At 33.4% G+C, this 25,877-nt stretch overlaps 3 protein-coding genes across 3 annotated transcripts; 1 reads left to right on the top strand and 2 right to left on the bottom strand.

The window, feature by feature from the left end:
- Positions 1-941: 941 nt before the first annotated feature.
- LOC131631340 (putative glucose-6-phosphate 1-epimerase) lies at positions 942-4,066 on the top strand. The gene is made up of 10 exons (XM_058902134.1): positions 942-997; positions 1,424-1,489; positions 2,019-2,210; positions 2,334-2,408; positions 2,605-2,661; positions 2,751-2,914; positions 3,026-3,160; positions 3,258-3,360; positions 3,440-3,539; positions 3,626-4,066. The coding sequence occupies exons 3-10, from the start codon at positions 2,100-2,102 to the stop codon at positions 3,832-3,834; spliced, it is 954 nt and encodes a 317-aa protein (XP_058758117.1). The 5' UTR covers positions 942-997; positions 1,424-1,489; positions 2,019-2,099; the 3' UTR covers positions 3,835-4,066.
- Positions 4,067-11,046: 6,980 nt separating this feature from the next.
- On the bottom strand, positions 11,047-19,060 carry LOC131631359 (K(+) efflux antiporter 3, chloroplastic). Its single transcript, XM_058902150.1, has 19 exons — positions 18,745-19,060; positions 18,315-18,653; positions 18,112-18,213; positions 17,627-17,707; positions 17,284-17,385; positions 16,400-16,477; positions 15,960-16,028; positions 15,698-15,748; positions 14,604-14,717; positions 14,420-14,521; positions 14,190-14,324; positions 13,560-13,741; positions 13,332-13,467; positions 12,890-12,967; positions 12,709-12,810; positions 12,425-12,586; positions 11,968-12,057; positions 11,697-11,858; positions 11,047-11,590 (listed from the first exon to the last, which is right to left on the bottom strand). The coding sequence occupies exons 1-19, from the start codon at positions 18,781-18,783 to the stop codon at positions 11,321-11,323; spliced, it is 2,394 nt and encodes a 797-aa protein (XP_058758133.1). The 5' UTR covers positions 18,784-19,060; the 3' UTR covers positions 11,047-11,320.
- Positions 19,061-20,018: 958 nt separating this feature from the next.
- Positions 20,019-22,241, bottom strand: LOC131631360 (peptide methionine sulfoxide reductase B5-like). The gene is made up of 3 exons (XM_058902152.1): positions 21,923-22,241; positions 20,578-20,734; positions 20,019-20,454 (listed from the first exon to the last, which is right to left on the bottom strand). The coding sequence occupies exons 1-3, from the start codon at positions 22,210-22,212 to the stop codon at positions 20,302-20,304; spliced, it is 600 nt and encodes a 199-aa protein (XP_058758135.1). The 5' UTR covers positions 22,213-22,241; the 3' UTR covers positions 20,019-20,301.
- Between the last annotated feature and the right edge of the window lie 3,636 nt (positions 22,242-25,877).

Genomic DNA, 25,877 nt, shown 5'->3' on the forward strand with positions numbered 1-25,877 from the left:
TTTCACAATTCATCGTTAAATGATCAAAGTCTTACGTAGAAATTTATAAAACAAAAATGTTGTCTTAAAATATAAATCAAACACTGATCACACATTTTTTATTCTATTTTTTTCAAAGCAATAGTCTAAAATTATTTATTCACATATTGTTTTTAAAGAAATTCAAGTGTTTTTCATTAAAAAAGAAAATATATTACTTTAAGATAAGGTCATGATTCTACCAAAAATCCATTTTCTACATTTCATTGTTCGAGAATTAAACCAGAACACACACACGAATTTTAGAAAAAATGGATCTTAAAAATATAAATTAAAATAATAATTAAACAATTTCTATAAAAAAAATCTTTTAATTTTTTAAACAATACTAAAAAAACTTTACCATTTATTTACATTTTCTTTAAAAAAAAGTATTTTATTAAATAAGGAAAAGAAAAAAAACAATTTTAATGATAAAGTCTAAATTCCACGAACATATCCATTTTCCATAATTCATTATTATAGGAAAAAAATAAAGTTTGATTTATTTCCACGTTCAACTTTTAAAATCAATTTTTTAAAATAAATAATTACTATATTCCACGAACATATTCATTTTCCACAATTCATAATTAGAGAAAAAAATACATATGTCCTTATAAAATAAAAATGTGATGTTATTTCCATGTTCAACTTTTAAAATTAATTTTTTAAAATAAAAAAAAGTGTTTATTAATAGGAAAAAGAAAAAAAAAGTAAATATTTTTAAAGATAAATTCTACATTCCACGGATATATCCCCATTTCCCACAATTCAATTAAAGAAAAAAATATGCATGTCCTTATAAAATACAAATTTGATTTATTTCCATAATTTCAAATTTTAAAACTAATTTTGTAAAATAAAAAAATAAAAATGGTTATATTACTATATTTTAGAGTTCACTTTCATTTTCATTCATCTGCGAGATTCGTCCTATAAAATGTGACTGTTGATACTCTCGTTTCTCAACCAAAAGGTACCTTCTCTTTCAACCTCAACCTGAAGCGGTGTATTGTATATTATTTAAGTTCTTAAGTTTTTTTTTTATAAAGTCATCATTCATTCATTCATCTCTTTCTTTTGGGTACAAATTCTAAGCACATTCATCATATTACATTAAATTCCAATCTACATTAAATTTTATAATCAATTTCATTTGACAGTTTCTACATGTGTGTTTTGTTTATACATTAATATATATACTTGTCGTAGATTAGATCTCTTCACCACCCAACACAACAATGTACTAAATTACAATGTATATGTTTGTTCCATTTTCACAATCTTCGGTTGGTTGGAATTTTTAACTTTTCTGCATTTATTTGCAGTTGTTGTGTTTGAATTAATGCTTTTGAGAAATGGGTACTTTTCAAAACTTATACTTGTTTGTTTCTCATTGCAGTTATTGTCTTTGGGTGCATGAATTTCTGAACCCATTTGACACAGTTACTGATTCCACATTGCTAACGTAAGCATACTTTAACTCTTTTGGAGTTACTTGTGTAGTTGTGGAGAAATAATGTATTCAGTTTGAGATTTTATTGCGTAATTGCAATTTTCTGGAAGGAATTACTGTTACTGTTGTAATTATTTTGGTTATGTTGTTGTACAAATTTTACTTTTACAATTGTTGTTATGTGTAATTGTTTTACGCATTGGTTTGAATTTGTTGAATGTTTCCAAGATCCTTAATTTTATACTTGTCTTTTTGTGCTGTAAATCTGACAAGTTTCAAGAGACATGTTTAGGTGTGTGCCATGTTGATTGATATTCAGTTGCCAAATGTTCCAAACTTAATGTATCGTTTTTCTCTTTCATGGCTTTAATGGAATTTTCGCTTGCATTCATTGTAGTTATTGTTTTTTTATGTAGATAGATTTAGGGCTCCCTATATCTGAATCGTATCAGTGAGGATAGATTAGATTAGGTTCATTAATTGGCAATTGGGATTTTGCTTCTGATTGACAAAGAAAATTCACTTCCTTGTTTCTGTATAGGTGTGGACTGGATTGATTCCCCTTCGATTCCGGGCATTGGCGTGTGCTGACTTCATTAAGCTTATTTGATTTTTTTCATAGATGGGGCATTCTGCAGCTGTGTGGGACTTTAGAGCAGCAACTGAACTTACAAAGGACTGGAACGGAATTGATCAAGTTGTACTTCGGACGCCACTAGGGGCTTCGGCACGGGTGAGAACTTGTTGATTGATTTATTTGCATCGGTTCATCAATGTCAATTCATGATAAGGAAAATATGGTTCATATATTGATCGAGGTTTGATATTGGGATTACGTGTCTTTTATCGCAATTAGGTAAGCTTACATGGAGCACAGGTCACTTCATGGCGTAATGAGCGCGGTGAAGAACTACTATTCACAAGCTGCAAGGTGTGTCTTCTAATTTTGATTTAAAAAGTGTATTTTTTATGTTGGTATTTGTTTGCTGTCAGTGCTGATCTGGAAACTTTGCCAACTTTTCGTTGTCCTGTTGTCCGAAATTAGTTCGTCTTAGGATATTTTGCGTCATAATGTTGTCAGAAAGCAGTCTTATTTACTAGTTTCTCTTATTTGCAATCGATTGTAGACAAATTTGAAGGCACCGAAATCAATACGAGGAGGAATTCCAATATGTTTTCCACAGGTTATAATTAGTATTTTGAATGTTCAATCTCAAATTTCAATAAATTTTAACATGCATAAACTCATCTTAGACTTAAATTTGTGTTATAGTTTGGAAACTGTGGGACACAGGAGCGGCATGGATTCGCAAGAAACAGAATTTGGACAATTGATGAGAATCCTCCTCCTTTGCCTCCAAATGATTCCCGTGGAAAATCTTTTGTCGACCTGCTACTCAAATCATCGGAAGAAGATATGAAATGCTGGCCACACAGGTATTGACTTGAATCCACAAAACCGTAGCTCATGTATCTGATATTCTTTTCCCTATATGTTGAAAGTAAATTCCAAACTGCAATAAGCTAACAATTACATAATTGTATCAGTTTTGAGTTCCGCATCCGGGTGTCTCTTACGACAAACGGAGACCTATCCCTGATATCACGAGTCAGGAATATCAATGGCAAGCCATTTAGTTTCTCATTCGCATACCACACATACTTGTTGGTTTCTGACATCAGGTTTGGATAATGTTTTCTTCTTGACAATCATTTCAATTTTTAACTGTTGGATTATTTTGCAATATCTATGATTACTCACATTGACAATTTTGTACAGTGAGATAAGAATTGAAGGTCTTGAGACACTTGATTACCTGGACAACCTTTCCAAGAAAGAACGGTTTACAGAACAAGGAGATGCGATAACATTTGAATCCGAGGTAAATCTTATGGTAACACCTCTTCATTCGTAGCTTATGAACCAAGAGGTTTTCAAAACTGATCCTTTCTTCTGCGCAGGTGGATCGTCTTTATCTGAGCTCTCCAAACATAATTGCAGTTATAGATCATGAGAGGAAGAGGACATTCATTATAAGAAAGGAAGGCCTTCCCGATGTTGGTATGCATCACCTTTCATCTATTGTATGTAGTTCTATGGTGATTTCCTTGATATTGTGGTGACACCTTTATTTCTTGTGTGTGCAGCTGTGTGGAATCCGTGGGAGAAGAAATCGAAGGCGATGGTGGATTTTGGTGATGAGGAGTACAAGCATATGCTTTGTGTAGATGGTGCAGTGATAGAGAAACCTGTGAACTTGAAGCCTGGAGAGGAATGGACAGGGAGGATTCAACTCTCAGTTGTGGGATCAAGTTTTTGTAGCGAACGTTTTGGTTTCGACAGAGTTGGTATTTAAGAGGATGGGAATTGTGCAAAGTCTATAATCTTATCACTGTTTTTACGTTTAGCAATGTTATAGCATTAAGTTCGAGTTTGTAGAAGTAGTAGTAGTGCTTTTTAGGAGTATAAGGTTTTCTCTTGTGTTCTTTTCATGCTAAAAAAAAAAGGAAAAGCCTATGTTTTTTTGTGATTATGGCTGTTAAATTTCGGATATTTTATAGATTTTGTGAAATTCCTGAAGTATTTAATAATCATACCTAGTCATAAATTCCACTATGAAATTTAGATTCTATTTGATCAAACTTAGCGGATAATTTTGAAAATGGTAGCAGATTATTTTGATCATGGAACATTGGATGGATATACATATGGATATCACGAGAAATATAAGAATACAAGTGGGTATGAATAACCTAACTTTGCTAAAACAAACCGTTACGAAAAATGCAACAAATTTTTTAAAAGATAGAGCAAATAATCATTTTAATCCTTTAAACAAATGAAATCAAGATTTTGGATTTGGATCCATTCTTAGACACAACATTGTTAAATTTTGCTTGAGTGGAAAGTTTTGCTGTATAAAATATCTTTGCTTAAAACTTTGACCTCTATTGTGACTAGGATTTCCGTAGAGATTTTTTGTTTGGAGCTTCAAAGACGGGAAATTTCTCCCTCGCACGGACGGGGTGACGTAAATATCCTCCACCCCGTAAAGTTTCTGTCCCACCTAAAATAGTTTAATATCCTTAATTTATATATATAATTTTAAATTATTATGTAATGCCATATTTCACTACAAATATAAAAAAAATGTCATATTGTGTAATTTTAATGTACTTAATTGAACTTTATATTTTATTATGGAATAATTATTTTAATTTATTTTTATCATATCTTATTTTTTGCTTTCATATATAATTATATTTCTTTATCGATACTCCATTCTAAAAAGATTTAAGATATAAAATTACAAAATAATTTATATAAATGGGAAGAAAATGAATTATTTCTATGTATTAAAATCATTATTGTACAATTTATTACTCATAAGTTATGTCTTTATCTTATTTCTTTATTTTATTTTAATTTTTATTCATAAAAATTGATTATTCCAAAATATTTTTCGTATCTTTATAAGTAACCTGCAAGAAGGGGAGTTTATTTTAAGGATGAAAAATTTTATTTCAAGTATTATGGATCTAAGCAGGCTAGTGAGTGTAATGCACCAAGTCATGGTAATTCAGGAACCACAAAAGCATGGAAAAAATAATATAAGTAACATTGTGAAGGTAGATATATAATACCTGAAACTGATTTGACTTAGGCTTTATTTGTGAGTTTGGAGAGAGAAAGAGAGAAAATGACTTTGAAAAATAAGGAAGATTTAGTGAAAAGAATAGGAAGATTTGGGTAGAAGGGTTTTAGAGGATTTGATTTTATTCATAACATCAAAAATACCATAACATGGGAGAATTCAAAAATTGTATTGAATGATAGTTTTAGAGGGTCTTCCAAGGCTTTCATAAATTTTCCAAATATTTTTAGGTTGTTATAATATTCTGAAAATTAAAAATATAGTAATGATAACGACTCTTTTATCATTTTAAACAAAATCATTTTTTTTAAATGTCAAATATTTTTTTTATATTTTTTAAATTATCGTTTTCGGAAGCCTCCCCTCCTCTCCCATCCAAACTCGCAAACACAACCTTAAAGAATATTGACCTAGCAGATTTAGAACAACGTGTACAACCAATTTCAGAGCATAATAATAACAGAAAAATAAATAGCAAGAACACCAAATTTTTAACGTGAAAAACTTTTATCAAAGTGAGAGAATAAAAATTACGAGACATATTCCAGTAAAGCTTTCCACTATATCAATCATGGGAATACAAAATTCTTCTTAGTAACACTAGGGAATAACACTCTTCATTGATAAATAATATATGTGGAAAAACTCACTCCAAACAACACCTCCACAAATTCTAAGTATACCAAAACAACTCTAAGAAAATGTAAAACTACTCGACATGAATACCAATAAAAGTAGTTATAGGAACAACATACTGAATGTACCTCAAACTGATAAGGTTTGTTACCCACCCTTCTATCACTTGTGTCTTTTCCTCTTCTCTAAAAACCCTTGTAAGTTGCTTATTTGTTATGTTACTTTAGGGATTAAAAAATCCCTTTAAATAGATGCCAAATGAGTTTGGCCCAAATAAAACAAATCTAATAAATTTTTTTATTTATTAATTAAACGGTGGTTCCCACTTTAGGAGTGAGCCAACCCTACAAATCTCCCTCTCACGGCTCAAGTGGGAAGGAGCTACTCCACCATGCTTGTTTTCTTTCCACAGTTGATCATCTTTGTCGCAGGCAAAGTCTTTGTCATCATATGTGAACCATTCTCGTCTGTATGGATCTTTTCAAGTGAAAACAACTTTGTGTCCAATGTATCTCGTATCCAAGATGAATTTCGCTGTAACTATCATAGAACAACACTGACTTCTCTTGCTTAAACACCCAACTCTTAAAGAAATTTCTTCATCCATAAAAGTTCTTTAGCCGCTTAAGTTGCTGCAATATACCTAACCTTGGTAGTAGATAAAGCAACACACCTTTATAATTTTGATTTCTAAGAAACCGCTCCCCCTGCAAAAGTCATCATGTATCCAGAAGTAGATTTTTTGGAATCAATATCACCGGCAATATTTGCATTTGTGTAGCCATCTAACATAGGAACTTCACTTCCAAAGTATGAGCACACTCTAAAAGTACCTATAAGATATATAAGAATCCACTTTACTGCTTGCCAATCATCTTTACCAAGATAAGAGAGAAACAACACACAACACCAACAGCATAAGTAATATCCAGTATTGTGCATACTATAACATACATCAAACTACCAACTAAAGATACATAAGGAACATTCTTCATATCTTCTTTGTCTTATTCACTTCTAGTACATTGTTCAGAATTCAATTTGAAATTACTAGCAAGTGAAGTACTCAAAAGTTTTGAATTGCTCATATTAAACCTCAATAACACCTTCTCAATGTAATTATGTTGAGACAACCATAATTTACCTTTCATCCTGTCACGAGAAATTATCATGCCAAGAATTTGTTGTGCAAGACCTAATTCTTTCATTGCAAATGACTTTCTTAACTAATTCTTTAAGCTTTAAATTTTTCTAGCGCATGACCAACAATCAACATATCATCAACATATAACAAGAATAGTAATAAAATCATCATCATAAAATTTCTTCACAAACACACAATTATTAGTAGTAGTTTTACCATAATCATTTCTTTCCATGAAAGAATCATACTTTTTATACCATTGTCGTGGAGCTTGCTTGAGACCAAACAAACTTTTCTTCAATCTACAAACAAGCTCTTATTTACCTTTGACTTTGAAGCCTTCATGTTTCTTCACGTAAATCTCTTCCACCAAATCACCATGAAGGAACGTAATCTTCACATCAAGTTGTTTAACCTCTAGATTCAAGCTAGCTGCTAATCCCAGCACAAATCGAATAAATGTCATCTTCACCACAAGTGAGAAAATTTCTTCAAATTCAATACCTTTTATCTGATCAAAACCTTTCACAACCAATCTTAATTTGTATCTTGGTTGGGATTTATTCTCTTCATACTTTATCTTGTATACACATTTATTCTTGAGCACTCTTCTACTCTTAGGCAATTTCACCAACTCAATTGTGTGATTCTCATGCAAGGAATTTGTCTCTTCTTGCATAGCCTTTAGCCATTTTTATTTATCAAAATTTGAAATGGTCTCTTAATAGTATTATGGCTCTCCTTTATCAATGATCATCACATACTCATGCTAAAGATATCTTTAATAAACTTGACGCTCTCTAGTAGTTCTTCTCAACTCATGTTCAACTGGTGGCTCGGGTGAAACCTCTTCAACTATCTCATCATGATAAGGTTCTTGGTCATTGGTTACATTCTCATAATTCACCTATATATCTCCCACATCAACAAAATATCCACTAGGAGGTTTAGGCACAACATCCATGTAACTTCAAACATTGGATTTTGGCTTCTTAGCTTTATCAAAATCTTTAATAGTATTTCAGTATGTTCACACGTGCTTGCATTGTTTTCAGTATGTTCACACGTGGATTTTGGCTTATAGTTAATGGGGGTACCTAAGTTATGTAAGCATATGTCTGTTGGGAGTAAGTCTGAACCAAAACTGCAATAACATATGTCTGTTGTAAGAAATCAGGTGTTGCAGCATACCTGTTGAAACATCTGGTTTCACAAGTGTTCTTTCTACACTAGAACAAGCTTGAACTAATTCCATGATGTTTTGCATAATGCAGTCAATTCAAAAGGAACATTAGAAAGTCGAGATTATCTTGTAGATAAAGAGGTTTAACACGAAAAAGGAGTAGTGTGAATGTGCAGCACAATTGAATGTATTTTATACACTATTATTTATTTTACTTGATTGGTTATATTATGTATTATTTTAGATACTTTTAGTTCTATAACTGTTTTTAATGTCATATTATGGTTATTGTTTGTGTTTGTGTAATTTAGAGGTTAACTTGTCAATAAAAAATGTAAGATACTATTATAAAACACAAGGTTGAATTCTATAATCTAAATATATGCTAAGGAGGTTCATCATGTTCGGATTGTATAATTCAGACACATGTATATGGGTGCTTTTTAAGTTCAGATTATAGAATTCGAACACATGTTATGGAGTGTTAAAAACATTGAGATTCTAGAACCTAAAACATGGAAATACATAGATCAGAAATTTATGTTGTGGTCTAAATTTTAATAACACTTTTTATGAACTAGAATGTACATGATGAACTTGTATAGAATGATGTGTTTGGTTCATGTATTGTTGGTGATTTTAGTATCATCAATGTATTTTGGTAATAATTTGATTTACTGTAGGCCGATGCAATTATGCGTTAAGCTTGAAATGAGTTAGGGTAGTGCGGAGTGCACGCTCGTAGAGGCAAACGTGCAATTGAATACGAATAATAGAAACGGGGTTCCAAGGGGCGGAGCCCCTGGCGGGGTGCGGGGCAGCGCCCCGTCGGGGTCCAAGGGGCGGAGCCGCTGGTTTCGTTTGAATAGTTGCACCCTTTCCCAACCGACATAACCGTTTTACCGAACAGGTGCGTCATTTCCCAACCAACATAACTGTTTTACCGAACAGGTGTGTCATTTCGGTTTCTATTGTTGATCTCCTATATAAGGAGTCATTTGGCCTCGGTTTCGAATACGAAAAATATACTTCCTCTACATTCTGATCTGTTCTCCATTGTCAGAAACAAATTGTTCTTCGAGAATTATCCCCGCAAAGATTTCGTGAACCCAGACAAGAATAGGGTCGAAATACTTTGATCGGAAAGTGAACGAACACGATTCTTGAAGATATCCAGGATTATCATACCTATATCTAACATGTATAACCTATAACTTAATTGGAGTTTACTACAACAAGGAAACTCTTCCTCAATTGTTTAGTATCAATGTGGATGTTAGATTGTTTGACTCGAAGGACCAATTGAATCGTTATCTCAACCAAAATGATAAAAGAAGGATGACGAGTGTTGGGTATCGTCGTCCATCAATCTACAATGATATATGTGTTTGCTTCACCAACATGGAACTTCAATACATGGATGATGTGACAACCGTTTTCTGAATATTTGGACAATATCGTACGAAGACGATCAAGTTAAATGCTGTTAGTAGAGTCGATTTTACATTTGTTCGTTACTTGTGAGGTGACTTCTATTTCGTGGTATAAGATTTTTAAGTGGTTAGGATGGTTATTGGTTCTTCATAAGATTCTCAGGTCCTTTTTAGGTTATTTATCTCTCGGAGTGGTAGGTTTAAGGTTACATGTGAGCTTCTCATAATGATAATATGATTTTGGTTCATCAACTAATGTGAAGGATGTGGAAGAAAAAAGTATTTTACATGCTTGAAAATGAAACCTTGATAGATATTTGGTCAACTCTGGTACTTTTCTGTTTGACTTGAGAATCTTATCATTTGTCTGAATCAACAACGACTCGAGAATCTTTGATCTTGTTCTTGTGGTGAAGAGTTCTTGGTATTTCTTCTCGAGGACTCTATTTATATTGATGGTTGCGCCAGTCATATGGGTTGGGATCTAGCCAATACTCCCTTGGTTGGTTAAGGGTAGGGTTTTATTTCTTTGGTTTCTTCTTTGTAGTTTATTTTTTGGCTGATGTATTTACTAGGGGTGGCAAAACGGATGGATTGGATGGATATGGATTGGATGGTTAATGGATGGACCAAACCAATCCATTAATCCATTACAATCCACTAAACTCTCTTAATAAAAATCAAATTCAATCCATCCATTAAAGAATAAAATCCATTCAATTCATTCATTAACAAATTTCTAATGGATGAATATCCATCCATCCAAAAAATAATTAAAAAAATTAAAATTTCATAAAAAAAAAATTAAAATATTCTAAAATATTTTTTCTTTCTTCCGAAAAAAATCGATTTTTCGTTCTTCCGGAAAAAACTTGATTTTTTCTAAAAAATACTATTTACTGTGTTTGGGGCTTTGCCTTTTTGTTTGGTTCCTTTTATTTTTGCTTGGTTGCTTTTCTTTGTTTCTCAGCAGGATCAAACAAAGGTTAGACGCTATCTCAGTCAGATTTATTAGTACTATCTGAACAAGCTTGATTTGTTCCAAGCCATTTGATTAAATTTCAGTGTGCATGATTGAACTAAAGAAAAAAACTAGTTTGCCTCTTCCATATCTTGTTTATATTAAATTGATGTTTTTAATTTAGGTTGATGTATTGTTGGTGTTGGTGTTTGGAATGTAACATGTTGAATTTCATTTGATTTATCGAAATGTTTTTGCTTATCTTGTTTGTTTACTAGATTCAACATGTTCTTGGTAAACACACAATATTCTTGGTAAAATGAGAGGCTTCCAAAAGGTATAAAAGATGAGAAAAAAGTCCACATTGCAGAAAACCGTTTTTGAGTGAGAAACTGCAGTAACTGTAACAGGACCAATCCCTAAGTTTGTTGCAAAAATGAATTATTGAAAAAGACAATGCAACCATGATAATATTAGTGCCCAATCCTGTTCATACAAGAGTTGTTGATTGTGAGTTGTCATATTTCAAACTCTAAAGCTGATTAACATGTTGAAATAGGCGCGCAAGAAATTTACATTATTTTCATCATCATCATATAATAAAGTCACTATACATTTTATGGTCTTCAAAGAATTGAAATGAGCATCTCAGTTTGAATGATGCTGTTAATGAGATATTTTCTATACATATACTGTTAGCTCTGCAATAAAAATGGATTTTGATCTTTCTCAAATCTTTCTAAACTTACAAGGTTAGAGGCACAAAAATTAATGGGAGGAAGTCCTTGCCTACATTGTCAGGGTTCCTCCATAGTAGTATGGGAAGGGATTCATGGTTCCGGAAGATTCTGCTGTCCTAAATCATCTTGAGATCCAACCGTTGAGCTTTCATCAATATCTTGTTTGATAAACGAAGCACCATTTCCTTCTAATTTAACAGCTTGATTTAGTTCATAATCTTCTTCTTCTTCTTCAGGATCGGCTCCCTTCTGAACTCTACTCAACGAAGCTTGATCTTTCTGGTTCTGTACTGATAATTCATATTTTGGTGTAGTAGCTGCCACCGGAATGCGTGACTCCTTTATATCAGCAACTCTCACCTTACAAGGTAAACACAACGGTTTCATGTTATACAAGTTAATATTACAGCAATACCATTCATAACATTGTAAAAATAAAATTAAAAAAGCCATCGTTTTGAAGTACCTGCAGTGGTTCCATGATCTTTGATTCCCGGTAATCTGGTAGGCTGACTGCTACCTCAGCTTGTAGCTCCATATTGTCTCTAACAAGCTGGCTCAAAAATGCTACATCATCGGACATCATCCCCAGGCCTTTCAGCAACTTAGAACCAAGTTGTAAGCTAGTCTGCAAGAATAAACTTAATATTTAGCCGCAGTTTCCACTGAAATTATGAAGAACCGTTGTTACAAACTCCAACTATTAGCGGGAGAGATAAAGAAATTTTTGACAATACCTCTGCATTTTCCATAGTGGCATCCGTCGCACCTGCTTTCTTTAGATCTAAAAGATGTTTTAGATCTCGAGCTCTGGCATATATTGGAACCTTTGGAATTTCATCATATAGTAAGCAATTAAAACAAGATTTGATAATAGTAATAAAGAAAGATAAAATATATCAAACAGTAAATAAAATTATCAATCAAGTTAGCTACAAGTTCTTCATGTTTTTAATAGTGTGTGCGAAAAACTGGGAGTATGTTGTATACAAGAGTAAAAAAGCTATTCATTTTATGATGGTTTCTTTTAATTTGAGAAAAAGTACATCATATTATCATGATTTCTTTTAATTAGAAAAAACCACTAAATTCTCCCTCTTAGGTGTATACATCCTCTACCACATGAAAAATTGACATAATAAACGAAGAGATGGGGAATGGAGGTAGGGTTAGAAGTGGAGAAGAGATTATTACTGCAGGAAAAGCCAATCGTAGCCTCTGAACAGCTTCACATGATTTCTTCTTCTCAGTGAGCATAACCATGATAGCTTTTGGAGATGAGATACCGGCAGATTGAAGAACACCTGGACTTGATCCATCCCCATAGATAATAGGAAAGCCAAGTTTTCTACCTTCCTGTTAATGATGGGAGAAAAAAGAATTAAATGAAGGGTAAGAGATGTCATCAACGAAAGCATTCCTTATCTTGATAAAACAAAGATAAGTAAAAGCTAAGAACAATGCTCAAATGCACTAACCTTTACAACCCTGGCGTCAATATCAAATACCACATAAGGCCATCCTATTGTATCACTATCTCCTTCTGAAGCCATTGGGTTGGACAGCAAATTAGCAAGGACCTTTATATAAGGAACAAAAGGTGAACATCTAAAATGGGAAACATAAATGATAGGTTTTGCAATGTATTGATCTACCTACCTGGCCCATTTGTCCAAATCCAAGGACGACAACAGGTTCATTAACATCGAAATTAACCATATCAGGATCTTTCTGTTTCTGCAAATAAGTTGGGACTCAGCCAATGTATCTTGCAGTTAAAATGAAATCACATAGCATCATATGACAGCTACATATTTAAAACACCTCTTTTAAGTTAATAAAATAATTATTAAGTGAAAAGAAGTTGATGCATGAAATCCAGTGAGAAATTTGTGCTTTTACAACCTACTAATGATATATAATGTGAATTATGTTGTACTTGTATTCTTTAGTTATATTTCTTATATGGGATTTTTCCTTTTAAATAATACACCAGTAATCCGCCATGGCTACTGACAATCATTCTCACCATCCTTGTATGCATGTCGTGTATGTGGAAAAAACTTCAAAAATTATAACTTCAATACACGAAAAGGCATACATTCTCGTCATCAGATTGATCTTCAATAAAGCTAGCAGCCCTCCTTCCAGCTTCATTCAGAAATGGGGTTAGCGCCATTGACAATACAACAACAATTATGAGCAGTTTGTTAAGCTCGAGTGGAAGCACCCCAAGTCTGTTTACAAGAAACCACAAATTTTTACAATTAAGAACAAACTCAATATTCTCACTCAAACAGCATCATGTGATAGGTAAATATTTGCTCACCTATTCGCCAAAGAGAATACTACAAATCCAAACTCCCCTCCTTGGGATAGAAGCAATCCTATTCTTACACTTTCTTGTAAAGTAAGGCCAACACGAGGACCAATCGCAGTTATGATCAATGTTTTGATCGTGATTAAACCCGCCAAGAGCGCAAGTACGTTTGGCCACTCTCGCAAGAGAACCTGCAGCAAAAATAATAACAATAACTATACAGGGGAACACAGACTAACATCTGTAGTTTCATATGCAGAATGGGCGGGTATATTTCATAATTTCATGCTAAAATCAAGCAGGTATGATATATGTTCCTGAATGCATGGTGTCGGAGTATATATATTTTTCGACGCTCTTTACGTTTAATCCTTGGCATGAACAGGTGTTGTTATTAGACCACACACACTAGTTCATACTAGAGATGTATAGTCTTGAATGGGATGGGTGAAGTGAAACTCCGGTAATCCAGTAATCCAAACAAGCACAAAATCCCCACCCAAAAAAAGTGCTACTATAATATCTAGTTTATGACTAAGATTGTATATATACATCGATACAACAGTCCAATTAATAACTAACACTGCAAAGAAATAGTATAACTATGTCATACATATCATAAATGATAATCATATTTACCTGCATGTCTATTGAAGTCCCTGTAGTTAGAAAAAACAATCCGAGCAGCAAGCCTCTAAATGGTCTTATGTCTGCTTCAATCTGGGTCCTGAAATTTGTCTCTGCTAGGATTGCCCCAGCTAAAAATGCTCCAAGCTGCATTGCGACATTACATACAATTGTCACACGGGTATTCAATTTAAGGATTTTCCATAATTCCATAGTCAACCCAAAAATGAAAAATATTGAACCGTATCACTGAAGCCCAGTTTCTGTGTGAGTAGTGAAGTCCCAGCAATAGTCAGCAAGCAAAGAGCAACAAAAGCCTCTGAACTTCTTGTATCTGCAACAACCTGAATTCCACCAACACTTTATTAACTGAATTTCACCAACACTTTTTGGATAAATTCCTTTGTCAAATATATTCCATCAAACCTCAAAAACTCTTCTGAGGATATACTTTGCTCCAAATGAAAGCAGACCCAATCCACCTAATGCCTTCAAACTTTCTTGAGCAAGCATGGGCCAAATACTTTCCTCAGTCATAGTCTAGAATGAGAAATAAGATAGCACGGGGTGAACAATCAACACATAACTTGATAGTTGATACATATGACGATAAAAAACAACCAACTTAGTTAATCATTGGAAATATAATACTTAAGCAAAAATATAAAACCTTTTAGGGAAGTGAAGGGTTCTATATCTTTGACAAAACAACATTCCAAGATTTCTTGCAATGCAAACCGTGAATTTTAGATAGATTTTATATTTATTTAGAATCTCAAATACCATATAGAGAGTTCATTCTCTAATAGAGGAAAAACTCCGTCTAGGCTGTTAGGTGGATGATCATGAACAGTTTTATAGCTAACAATGCACCAACGACTACCAAATTGACATTATATTGTCACCACATATACTGAGATAGAACCTTTTCTAAATAAAAAAAAAAAAAGAGATAGTTTTGAAGAAAGAAGAATCTAGACCGACTTTATTAGGCTTCCAACTATTGTATTATAATTTATAATTGGGATGAGTTCAAGTATATTACAATTTACAAGTTTTGTACATATAAGCCCCGTCCATATACTAATCATAGCTTGATCGTTTAGACCATAGACGATAACCTTACCCACTTATTATAGTTAACTTAAGTACAGGTGGCTGTTTCCAGCCTCCACAAAACTGGTAGTAATTAGTCTATGCTCCAACTTTTCACATAAAAAGTACCACATGGTAGTTATTGCAGGTGTTGTATACAAAACCAGCGCATATACCAAGCTTCAAATTATAGGCCCAGATACTAACATATATTCTTAATACACAGTAAATATTATCACCAAACAAAAAAATATATATTTCTGCTGCAATTTCTAGAAATTCTGCATGTATGTCAAAGCACAATAAAGTGATCTCGTAGACCTAAAACTGTTAATCTCTCAGTCTATGAAGAAGCAACCAAAACGGATGTAAAAAGATAGAAAGTATGAGATACATGTTAACATTATTTGCAGTTTAATGCTCACCTGGCTCTCAAGTACTGGAAGTATAACCAAAAGAGGGACAACAGCTATGTCCTGGAGATAACAAGCAGTAGAAAAAGAACATAGTGAATTAAACCAGAGCTTTTGTTTACTGACACCATACTTATCAATCTAGTGAGGTATACCAGAGTTTATCAACATGTAACCTAAAAATATCATTGATTTGAACAAAGTTTTTGTGATTAAAAAACTACATACTTGTAGATGAAGAAGATGTAACCAAACAAGAGTACAAGACAAAAACCTGCAAAAGAAGTATCCCAAGAGTTGCTGAACCAAGCCTTGTAGGAAGCTCACCTTTCTCTGCAAGAAGCTACAAGTACATACACGCTTGATAAGTTACAGGTTCCAAGTTAACTGTCACACATATCACAACGGTTCCTTCACACAGAATGCCAAAATGAAATATTATAAAAGACTTGTAACATTATTCCCACCATATTTCTTTTGGTTAACACAGTACAAAGAAATAGCATATGAAAGAACAGGGCTGGAAAAACAAGTTTACAAATGTAGAATTACTTACTATACATACATCACAAGGTACTACAAATACTTCACATCATGTCTTTTGTACTGACAAAGTGCAAAATAATGTACTACATACACCAACATCATGTCTTTTTTACTAAAAAAAATGTCTTGCTTATTTTCAATTTCTAATACATTCAAAATCACAAATACCTGTAGAACAAATGCAGAAGATGACAGAGAGAGAGCAGCTCCAATCACTACAGCTTCGTCGACACTTCTGATGTTCACCTGTAAATATGATCCCAAAATAAATTAAAGATTAAAGCAAGAATCCTCTTCTAGTTGTCTCGATACCACACATTTGCAACCCAGGCTATAATCAATTATCAAACAGTCATCTTGAAAGAGCTGTTTGGTGTAGGTCTACAGCCATATTTTTAAGAATGATCCTTACACAAAACCCATTTAAGTAATGCCATTGGGATCTTTCAAACACAACGTTGAACTGTGGTTTTAATTGTTAACTTACGCAGAAAGGACAATGTAGCATTTGTTAACTAGGACCTTGTAAAATGCCAACGAAGTGGGAATCACTTGGCCTATAAAGACTCAAGTTTTAGAAAAGGGTGTTTGAATAGTTTTTATGAATCAAACATAATTTAGAAGCTTTCATTTTAAAAAAATTCAAAGGCTTTAAGCATATTTGAAGCTTAAATGGATCATCAATATAAAAAATGCTATAATAGCTCTAGTTCCAACAATTTGAAAATTCATGTACACAAGAATCCATCACTCTTAAAGACAGATTTAGACTCTATCATCACAGAATTCACTTCCCTGGCAAAGAGAGTAAGAAAATGTTATGGAATCTAATCTAAAAGACAGGTGTCAATGGATGCTTACTATGAAAATCAACAGTTGAAATATTATCCAATTCCCCTATACTTTTTTACATACAAAGAAACATTCTTATTTGTCTGTATCTGCATGTGCATGTTTATTTCTGTATGTCTCTCACCAGAATGACTGAAGTTTACAATAATTAAAAAAATACATTTGAGAAACAAACAAAAAATGTTAGATATAGAACTTACCAGATCAGACCTTGAGTGGAAAAGGAATTGCAAAATTTGAGTTCCAACAGCCCCATTTGGTGGAAGCTCAAAAGCAGTGAATGCTAAAGTAGATAGTAAAACCTTCAAAAATGTTGGAATGACTATTAAAATAAGAAATAAGGACAATAAAGATCAAAATGTAATTTTATAAATGCTAAGTAAGAAACTAGTTTCCCTTAGAAGTTGTAGTGCAATTGTGAAGATTGAATGACTAAATGTAATAAATTAGTAGCAAACATCTATGTTAAGCAATGAGTAAACTGAGTGAAATGGTTTAAGAAATTCCCTTTACATACCCATAGTCACTTCCAAAACATCATACCTGAGTCAATCCCATTCCGAAAGCATATTTTGCAAGAGCTTTCAAACGTGCTAGTGAAAGTTCCAAACCCATCTCAAACAGCTGAAAAGAAATAACATTACTTCAGAATAACTATATGCCATTTTTTCATAGTTATTTCCGAAGATTATCACCATGACAAGAATATAGGTTCTTCATACTTATATTCTATAGTTATAGGAAGTTCTTCAAAAACCTCTTATCATATACCAACGCGAGTGTTAGCTACCTTGTCTCAAAAGGTATGTGAACTTAACAGCAAAAGCGCTACTTCTATGTTCCAAGTTTAGGTTCAATCAATATTACTGATGCAATTTAAAATAAACCAATGGCTGAAATTTTAGACCAATGTAGAAAATAAAAGCAAACAATACAGATGAAAATCGAGCTTACACGCACATACAAAAAATATATCAAGAACAACAACAAGAGTAGCAGCAGTGGCACCTTATTGAGATTTATCTTACCAAGAAAAGGATCCCCCATTCAGACAAAACTTTAACATCTTCAAGGTTCCTAATTAAACCAAACTGATTAAGCACCACCCCAGCAAGGAAGAAACCAAGTATCTGAAAACAACAACAATCAAATTCATTTCAATCACACATACATGAAGCAATAAATTATGAATTCTTCATACATCATATTATCACAATTCACAAAGTCTTACAGGACTGGCTTTAATAAACTTGAACGACGGGACGATAAAAACGGTAACAGCCAAGAAAGTAAGAGTATCCAATCCTAAATCATTGACAACTTCAACAGCTCCAGCAACATCATATGACGTAGCATTTGTTTGTAACCGTTCCCACCTTAGTGGCCTATACTTAGAGAAATAGGATAATTTCCAACCAGAAAATGAAGGAACATCCAGAGACGTTCTTCTAGTGAATTTCTCTGATACAGCAGTACTATGACATAGAAACGGAACTTGCTTAGAACTTCTACAAATTCGCGAAGCAGCACGAGAATAGCCGGGACTCTTTTGATTGGTCAAGTCATATCCCTGCAGAGGAAATTCAAAACAACATGTTGAAATTGGAATATGCACGAGATTGAGCAGCAACATATTCAAAATTTGTTAGGATTGAAGTTACCTTGAGGGTTTGGGAACAAGATAGTAAAGACTCCAACATAGTGTAGTGGCAGTGCTTAATTAGAAAGTAACAAAACCAAATTTGGGAAAGTTTATTTGCATTTAAATTTGAAGTATGTTGAGAGATAAAAATTTAAATGCCAACACACATTAAAAAAAAATAGCTTAAAAATGTGACTGGAAGGTGCCTTAGGAAATGGAGGAGGAGAAAGATACACGTAGAGTTGGGAAGAAGAGAGGTGAAAGATAGAAGAAAACGAAAGGATTTGGATATGGTGTGAGAATCTTACGTGAATGGAATATGTGAATTGTGTGTGTATGAATCGTTTGGCCACCTCAGCAATTCAAGTTTATTGTCATCATGTGGAATGGAACTTGTGGATCACAAATATTTCTCTGATTTTTCTCAGTCACAAACTCAGATACATGGTTTACCATGTGGCAATTGCTTTTATTTTTCTTTTTTTTTATTCAGGAAATTGAAAATAAATACATAATTCTTCTTTCATAAAAAAAATATAAAACTCATTAGGCATACATTTTATTTTATAAGAAAAAAATTAAATCATTTCATTCATAATAAATGGTTAAATACATACTTTAATATATGTGGTTAATTATGGAGCATAAGTAACCTTATTGACTTATTATTTAACAAAACTCACATAAGAGCTCATAAAGTTGAGTGTTATTAAAATATTTATCATATTAGTGTTCAATTGTTTTTATTAATATTAGTTTGGCCAACTAACCTCAGAATTATAGGTGAGAAAAATGGGGAATGGATTAGGTGACTTTGGGTTTCCATAACTTTGGTGACTTTAGTTTTATTTAGGAGAGAGAAAGTAAAAAATTTGGAGGGAAAGTAGATGAGTGAGAGTGATATAGGAGAGAGATAGAGACAAAGTCATGGTGACTTTCCCTCCCTAAAGTCATCCAAACCCAACCCGAGAAAAACATGTATAATCAAAATTGTTGGAATATATTTATATTTATAAAAAAGCTTTTGATCTATAAGCAACCCCTAATCAAGTGGTTCAAAATACTTTTTGTGATATTACATTGGTATGTTCTTCTCATTTACTAATGATTTTTTATTTTTTTTAAATAATCTTGAGAATTATAAATACTAAAAATCAAATAATTATTTTTTTAAGCTAATATCTCGAGCTCGAACCCACACCCTTGCTTTCAAAGCACAACTACTAATTGAATTGACTTAATGAGAAAAAGATGGTGTGTGCATATAGTACTTATAACATAGTTTTTTTAATAATTAAAATAAACTTACAAGGTTCAAACATAATTATATACTATAGCATCAAAACCAGTTAATACCAAAACACAGACTCAGAAAACAATGCAAGCACGTGTGAACATACTGAAATACAACCCAAGACAGAGGAGGGATGTAAAGGAAGAGCTGGTTTAAATCGGTTATGCTTACATAACTTAGGTACCCCATTAACTATAAGCCTCAATCTCAATTTCAGTACTGTATATACTTATTTATGAACCTTGAGCATCACATCCATCCTGTGAATTACATTGCAATAAACTAAGCATTGTCTGGTCCAAATTTCAGTGAAATGCTATTGACACAATGTCGTTCGTTGGTGGGTGTTGGAAATCCTTCACCTTTAAATACATGACCAAGATGTCCCCCACATGCAGCACATGTTATTTCGATCCTCCTTCCATCAGGGTCAGGCTGAAGGTAATGAAACACGTCAATTTATCAGGTTTAAATAGATTTCAATTGATGATGCAATTCGAGCAATATGCAAATATAGTGAAGAAAAGGCAGCAGCATGATAAGAACAAATAAACTCACGTGGCGATTTATGGCTCCAGGAATACCCTCATAGAAGGCTGGCCAGCCACAACCGGAATTGAATTTTGTGGTAGACTTGTAGAGTGGAGTTTCACAACCTGCACAAGTGTAGACCCCCTCCTCAAAGAACTTGTCATATTCTCCTGTTCCGGGGTACCTTGATAATAATACCGAAACATGTTCTTGTTAGCATTCTCCATTTTGAGTATTTATTCATCATTGATTCAAAGTATTAGTACAACTTTTAATGAGAAATTTATGTGTGATTCAAAGTTATTGTTAAGTGTTCCACATCGGAGGCCTAACTCATTCCTACAAAACAAGCTTGTAAGGTGAGAATTGCTCTCACTTAGAAGCACATGTTCAGGTCATATATTGTCTAATGTGAGACTCTTAACACACCCCTCACGCCCAGGACTGGACATCTAGGGAGTGGAAATAAATGGTGGGTGGCTCGATAGCGGAAACGTGACCCAACAGATTTTAAATCAGACTCTATATTTCTCCAAATCATAATAGTTACTACATTTCCTCCATTTGCATAGTATTCCTCTATATTTCTCTCTATACTTATCAGAATTTTTAGAGGCAAGTAGAGATGTTGATATCTGGAAAATTTAACCAAAGCCGTATATTGGGCACATAACTAGGGGAAACACATGGAATATAAGAAGCTTTTCTTCTCTCCGTCCTGATCTCCTAACTTATATGATACTGGACACATTTATGAGTACTTATTTACATTGTATTGTATCTTTTCTTACTGCAATCTTCCACTTAACTAGATATTCTTGATAAATTCTCCTTATAAAATTAAGTCAAAGTTGACAAAAAAGATGAAAGATTTCATACATAGAACATGATGCAAGATCTATGTGACTAAACCATAATAAAAATTACCATTTATCATGATTTGTTTAGAACTACAGTACATAGTTACCCTCCTTTTCTAGTCTAAAATATGTGTTATAAATACCATAATTAAGAGTTCATAACATAAGCATTTATCAAATAAGTGCTTATGCATAAGGTATTTTTATCATAAAAGATAAAATAGAGCCATTTAGCTTTCAGATAAGCTACAAGCTTTTTTCATAAGCTATTCTAAAGAGACTATGTAAATAAGTTGTTTAAACCTAAGAATAAAGCACCCCACTTTGAATCGGGCTTAACATCTACTCCAAAATTAACTTGAAAATTTTCAAAAATACAAGGTATGATGATATCAATCAATCTACACAGACTATTAAGTTTTAGCCTCAATTAAGCTACGCATAGAAAGAAATTAAGAAAGTGAAAATTGAAAGGTTGATTGATTGAGAAACTGAGAGGTAAGATTACGTACTCGGTGCCTTTCTGCCTCAGAATTCGAAACTGCTCAGGGGAGAGAATAGCTTGCCATTCCTCCTCCGATTTGTGGACAGGCCCGGGTTCAGGTGCAGCCATGGCGACAATTCCAGCGCGGAAACGACGCTTCGGTTGAGGAATGGAAAGGGTAGGGTTGAGAGCGGTGGGTGGAGTAAAAGCGAAATGGGAGTTGAAGAGAAGGGTGGGATAAGAACGAAGGAGGTGGTTTGAGGAATGGAAAGAAGTGAGAGGTGTGGTTCTTAGAATATTGAGGCCCGTCACCGTCATCTTGTTCAACTGCGTAACCAAAATGAGGCCATTATTTGGATAATAAATAAATCATTTTCGAACAAATAACTAAATTACCAAACTCTCGTGAAATTGTAAGGTTATGTTTGGGAGTTTGGAGGGGAGGGGAGGAGAAGGCTTTCAAAAGTGAAATTTTTAAAAAATATAGGAAAATATTTGACATTTTTTGAAAAAATGATTTTGTTTAGAGTGATAAAAGAGTCATTATCATTACTAAATTTTTAATTTTTAGAATACTATAACAACTTCCAAAACCCTCATTCAATACAATTTTTGAGTTCCCCTATTTTATGGGATTTTTGGTGTTATGAATAAACTCAAACCCTTCAAAACCCTCCTACCCAAAATCTTTTTATCCTTTTCATCCAATTATTCCTATTTTTCAAAACCCTGCCCTCCCTTCCCCTCCAAACTCCCAAACATAGCCTAAGGCTCGGTTGCATGAATTTTACTGTCTCTTTTGGTTGTTGCTAAGGGATTCATTTTAATATTCTTAGTATATTAAAAAATAGTTAAATATACAAAACAATCCGATAATATTAGGGATGGTAACGGGTAGGGTCGGGTACAGATTTCATACTACTCAAAATCACCATTCGAGCTCAAAGATTATTCGGGTGGCAAAATAACACTCATGCCCACACCCATTGGGTTCTGATTTTTTCACCCGAATCTAAATCCGCAGCAAAACATATAAAATACAATATCAACATTGATATTTCCTACAACTTTCCAACAACAACGTTACAATTTTCCATCAATTTTACTAAAAATTTTCAAGATCAACATTACAATTCTCCATCAACATTGAAATTTAAATTAAACAAACTTTCCATCAAGTTTGTTACATTTATATATATTTAGGAGAACTTATGTAATTTCAGGTCTAAGTGGGTGTGGTTTTGGATTTTCGGGTGCTGGTTTCACACTACCCAAATTAGCACCCGAAATATCGGGTGGCACCCGAGCCCGGTCAACTCGGATTTTCATCTGTTGACTCGGATACGGGTGCGGGTGGGCCCCCGGGTTTGGGTCTGCCTGCCATGACCATCCATAAATAATATTAGTAAGATTTGATTTTAGCTCTTGATAAAGTTTTTTTATCCCCTTAATTTATGTAGATTTCCTCTCAAAACTCCCCAATTGACACTTGTGCAGGCAGATTTCTTTTTTTTTTTTTACGTCTACGTGGAATGAATATGATTAATATGTGGCATTGTATTTAATTGATTTCATATCACGATGACAACATAGGTTAAATTTCATTTTATTTATCCCCTTTTAAAAATTAGGGTTAGTTTTCACAAAAGACATTGTTAATAACTGCGAAGGAGAGAAAGGGATGACAGTGCAAGTAATAACTGCGGCTACAATGCCGTTGATATATGAAAACGAGTTTCACAACATTGAAAAGATAGGATGATTGAGGTAAGTGTTAAGTAACCTTCATCTTCTTCGTCAACGACTTCTTCTTCGAGTTTTTGTTTTTAGTTTTTTATTTGAATTATACACAGGAAATGCAACACTTTAAAATCTACATAATCCATGCACAACTTCATGGCTCCATCTTTCTTCTTAACCAACAGCACAGACGCACCCCAAGGCAATATGCTAGGTCTTACAAATATCTTGCTTCTTAAGCTCACTAAATCTTTATGTGGATATTCTATACAAGGGCATGAATATAGGTCTAGCATCAGGTACTAAGTCTATCAAAAAATCAACTTCACCCTTAGGTGACAAACTATTAATGTCCTTCGAAAAGAATTTAGAGAATGTGCACACTATAGGAAAATTATCGATTGAAGCTCCACTCTCTACTTTCAAGAAAGCTAGCAACATGAACACTTGAGTATTCTGTTTCAAGGATATCTCTACTTGGTTGGCGGTAATAAATCTCGAATCCTTAATCTTCGCTGGTCCATAAAACAAAGCGGTCTTATCGAGACAATTCAAGTGAACACGGTTGAATAATAACCAGATCATTCCTAAAATAATGTCTAGTTGACTTAAGGGTAAACAAATTAAATCAACCACAAAATCTTTATCATAAATAAACAAGGGGAAGTTAAAACAAGTTATAGACGTGACTACTAAACCACTAGTTGGTGTCTCAATAATCAATATTAAATTTCATAGGGGATACTTTTTGCCATTCAAATGTGAGATTTCATTTCTATGTTCAAATATTATAATTATTTTCTATAACTCTAATATATTCTTTTAACATTGTTTGTAGGTTATATAATGTCTACAACTTCTCAAAAGTTACTACAACTTTATTTTTGAAATTTTTTATACTATTAGCATGTTATTGATATTCGATGTACTATTATGAAGATTAATATATAAAGTTAATGGTTATAAAGGACTCGCAAATTCCCTTCAATATGGGGATTTTGGTAATAATTGTGCTAAAATTTATTTATTTCTTAGCTTTGAAATTCTATTGTTTTGTTATTGGCATTTTTTAACTACGAATGAACTTTCTCGTGCAGACGCACGGGTCTTTTACAAGTATATCAAATACTAATACATGCTTATAATTTTTCAAATTTGCCCTTCATGGATTCTGGTTTTTACATTGCAAAAAGGAGTTTCACGTAAATGACAAATGGACATCGTCTATTCACTTATCTTTCAATCAGCCTTTGATATTTGGCAGTCCAATTTCTTCTTCAATTCAACAATACATTTCCCTCATTTACCTAAACTATTTTTAGTCTCATAGTACTCTTTCTTCCTCTTACTACAACCTCTCTAATACTGTCTCACTACATCACCTCTCTGATACTCTTTTTCCAAAATTTTGATATCATTGTTAGATATTTGGTGTGATAATCCTGGATATCTTCAAGAATCGTGTTCGTTCACTTTCCGAACAAAGTATTTCGACCCTATTCTTGTCTGGGTTCACGAAATCTTTGCGGGGATAATTCTCGAAGAACAATCTGTTTCCGACAAGAGAGAACAGATCAGAATGTAGAGAGGAAGTATATAATTTCGTCCTACAAATCGAGACCAAAAGACTCCTTATATAGGAGACCAATAATAGAAACGAACAGACACACCTTTTCGGAAAACAGTTATGTCTGTTGGAACGGGTGCAACTATTCAAACGAATCGTTATGTCCGTTGGGAACGGGTGCAACTATTCAAACGAATCGTTATGTCCGTTGGGAACGGGTGCAGCTATTCAAACGAAACGTTATGCCCGTTTCTATTATTCATATTCAATTATGCGTTTGGCTTGACGAGCGTGCACTCCGCACTACCCTAACTCGTTTCAAACTTAACACACAATTGCATTGGCCTATAGTAAATCACATTACTACCAAAATGCATTGATGATACTAAAATCACCAACAAACTCCCCCCATTTTAGTATAATCCTTGATTTACTTTACAGGTATAACGATCAAACAAATGCATAGAAGAAAATGTCTTACGATTGAATTTTCATCTTAGTACAAATACACATTCCAAATATTCGAAAATCGGGGTGTCATAATGATTGAACCCGTCAATCCATTTGAATATCTAAAGATATAGTACACATATGTTTCTTACAATACTCTACTATTCATACTTGACACTTTACAAGCCATGTGTCCTTATCCATTAATAAGCATATAGGAAGCCAA

This window comes from Vicia villosa, unplaced genomic scaffold (genome assembly GCF_029867415.1).
Source record: "Vicia villosa cultivar HV-30 ecotype Madison, WI unplaced genomic scaffold, Vvil1.0 ctg.000816F_1_1, whole genome shotgun sequence".
In the NCBI taxonomy this organism is placed as follows: Eukaryota; Viridiplantae; Streptophyta; class Magnoliopsida; order Fabales; family Fabaceae; genus Vicia; species Vicia villosa.

Bases quoted from the DNA above. Each gene is read 5' to 3' on its own strand.
- LOC131631340 (XM_058902134.1), top strand. From the start codon at position 2,100: ATGGGGCATTCTGCAGCTGTGTGGGACTTTAGAGCAGCAACTGAACTT. The intron at 2,915-3,025 runs GTATTGACTTGA...TAATTGTATCAG, and splicing joins ATGAAATGCTGGCCACACAG to TTTTGAGTTCCGCATCCGGG. The intron at 3,540-3,625 runs GTATGCATCACC...TTGTGTGTGCAG, and splicing joins GGAAGGCCTTCCCGATGTTG to CTGTGTGGAATCCGTGGGAG.
- LOC131631359 (XM_058902150.1), bottom strand. From the start codon at position 18,783: ATGTTGGAGTCTTTACTATCTTGTTCCCAAACCCTCAAG. The intron at 12,058-12,424 runs GTAATAATCTCT...GAAATTCCAAAG, and splicing joins TACGATTGGCTTTTCCTGCA to GTTCCAATATATGCCAGAGC. The intron at 11,859-11,967 runs GTATTGTCAAAA...TTATTCTTGCAG, and splicing joins CCACTATGGAAAATGCAGAG to ACTAGCTTACAACTTGGTTC.
- LOC131631360 (XM_058902152.1), bottom strand. From the start codon at position 22,212: ATGACGGTGACGGGCCTCAATATTCTAAGAACCACACCTCTCACTTCT. The intron at 20,735-21,922 runs GTACGTAATCTT...ATTATTATCAAG, and splicing joins CTGAGGCAGAAAGGCACCGA to GTACCCCGGAACAGGAGAAT. The intron at 20,455-20,577 runs GTGAGTTTATTT...CATTACCTTCAG, and splicing joins CTGGAGCCATAAATCGCCAC to CCTGACCCTGATGGAAGGAG.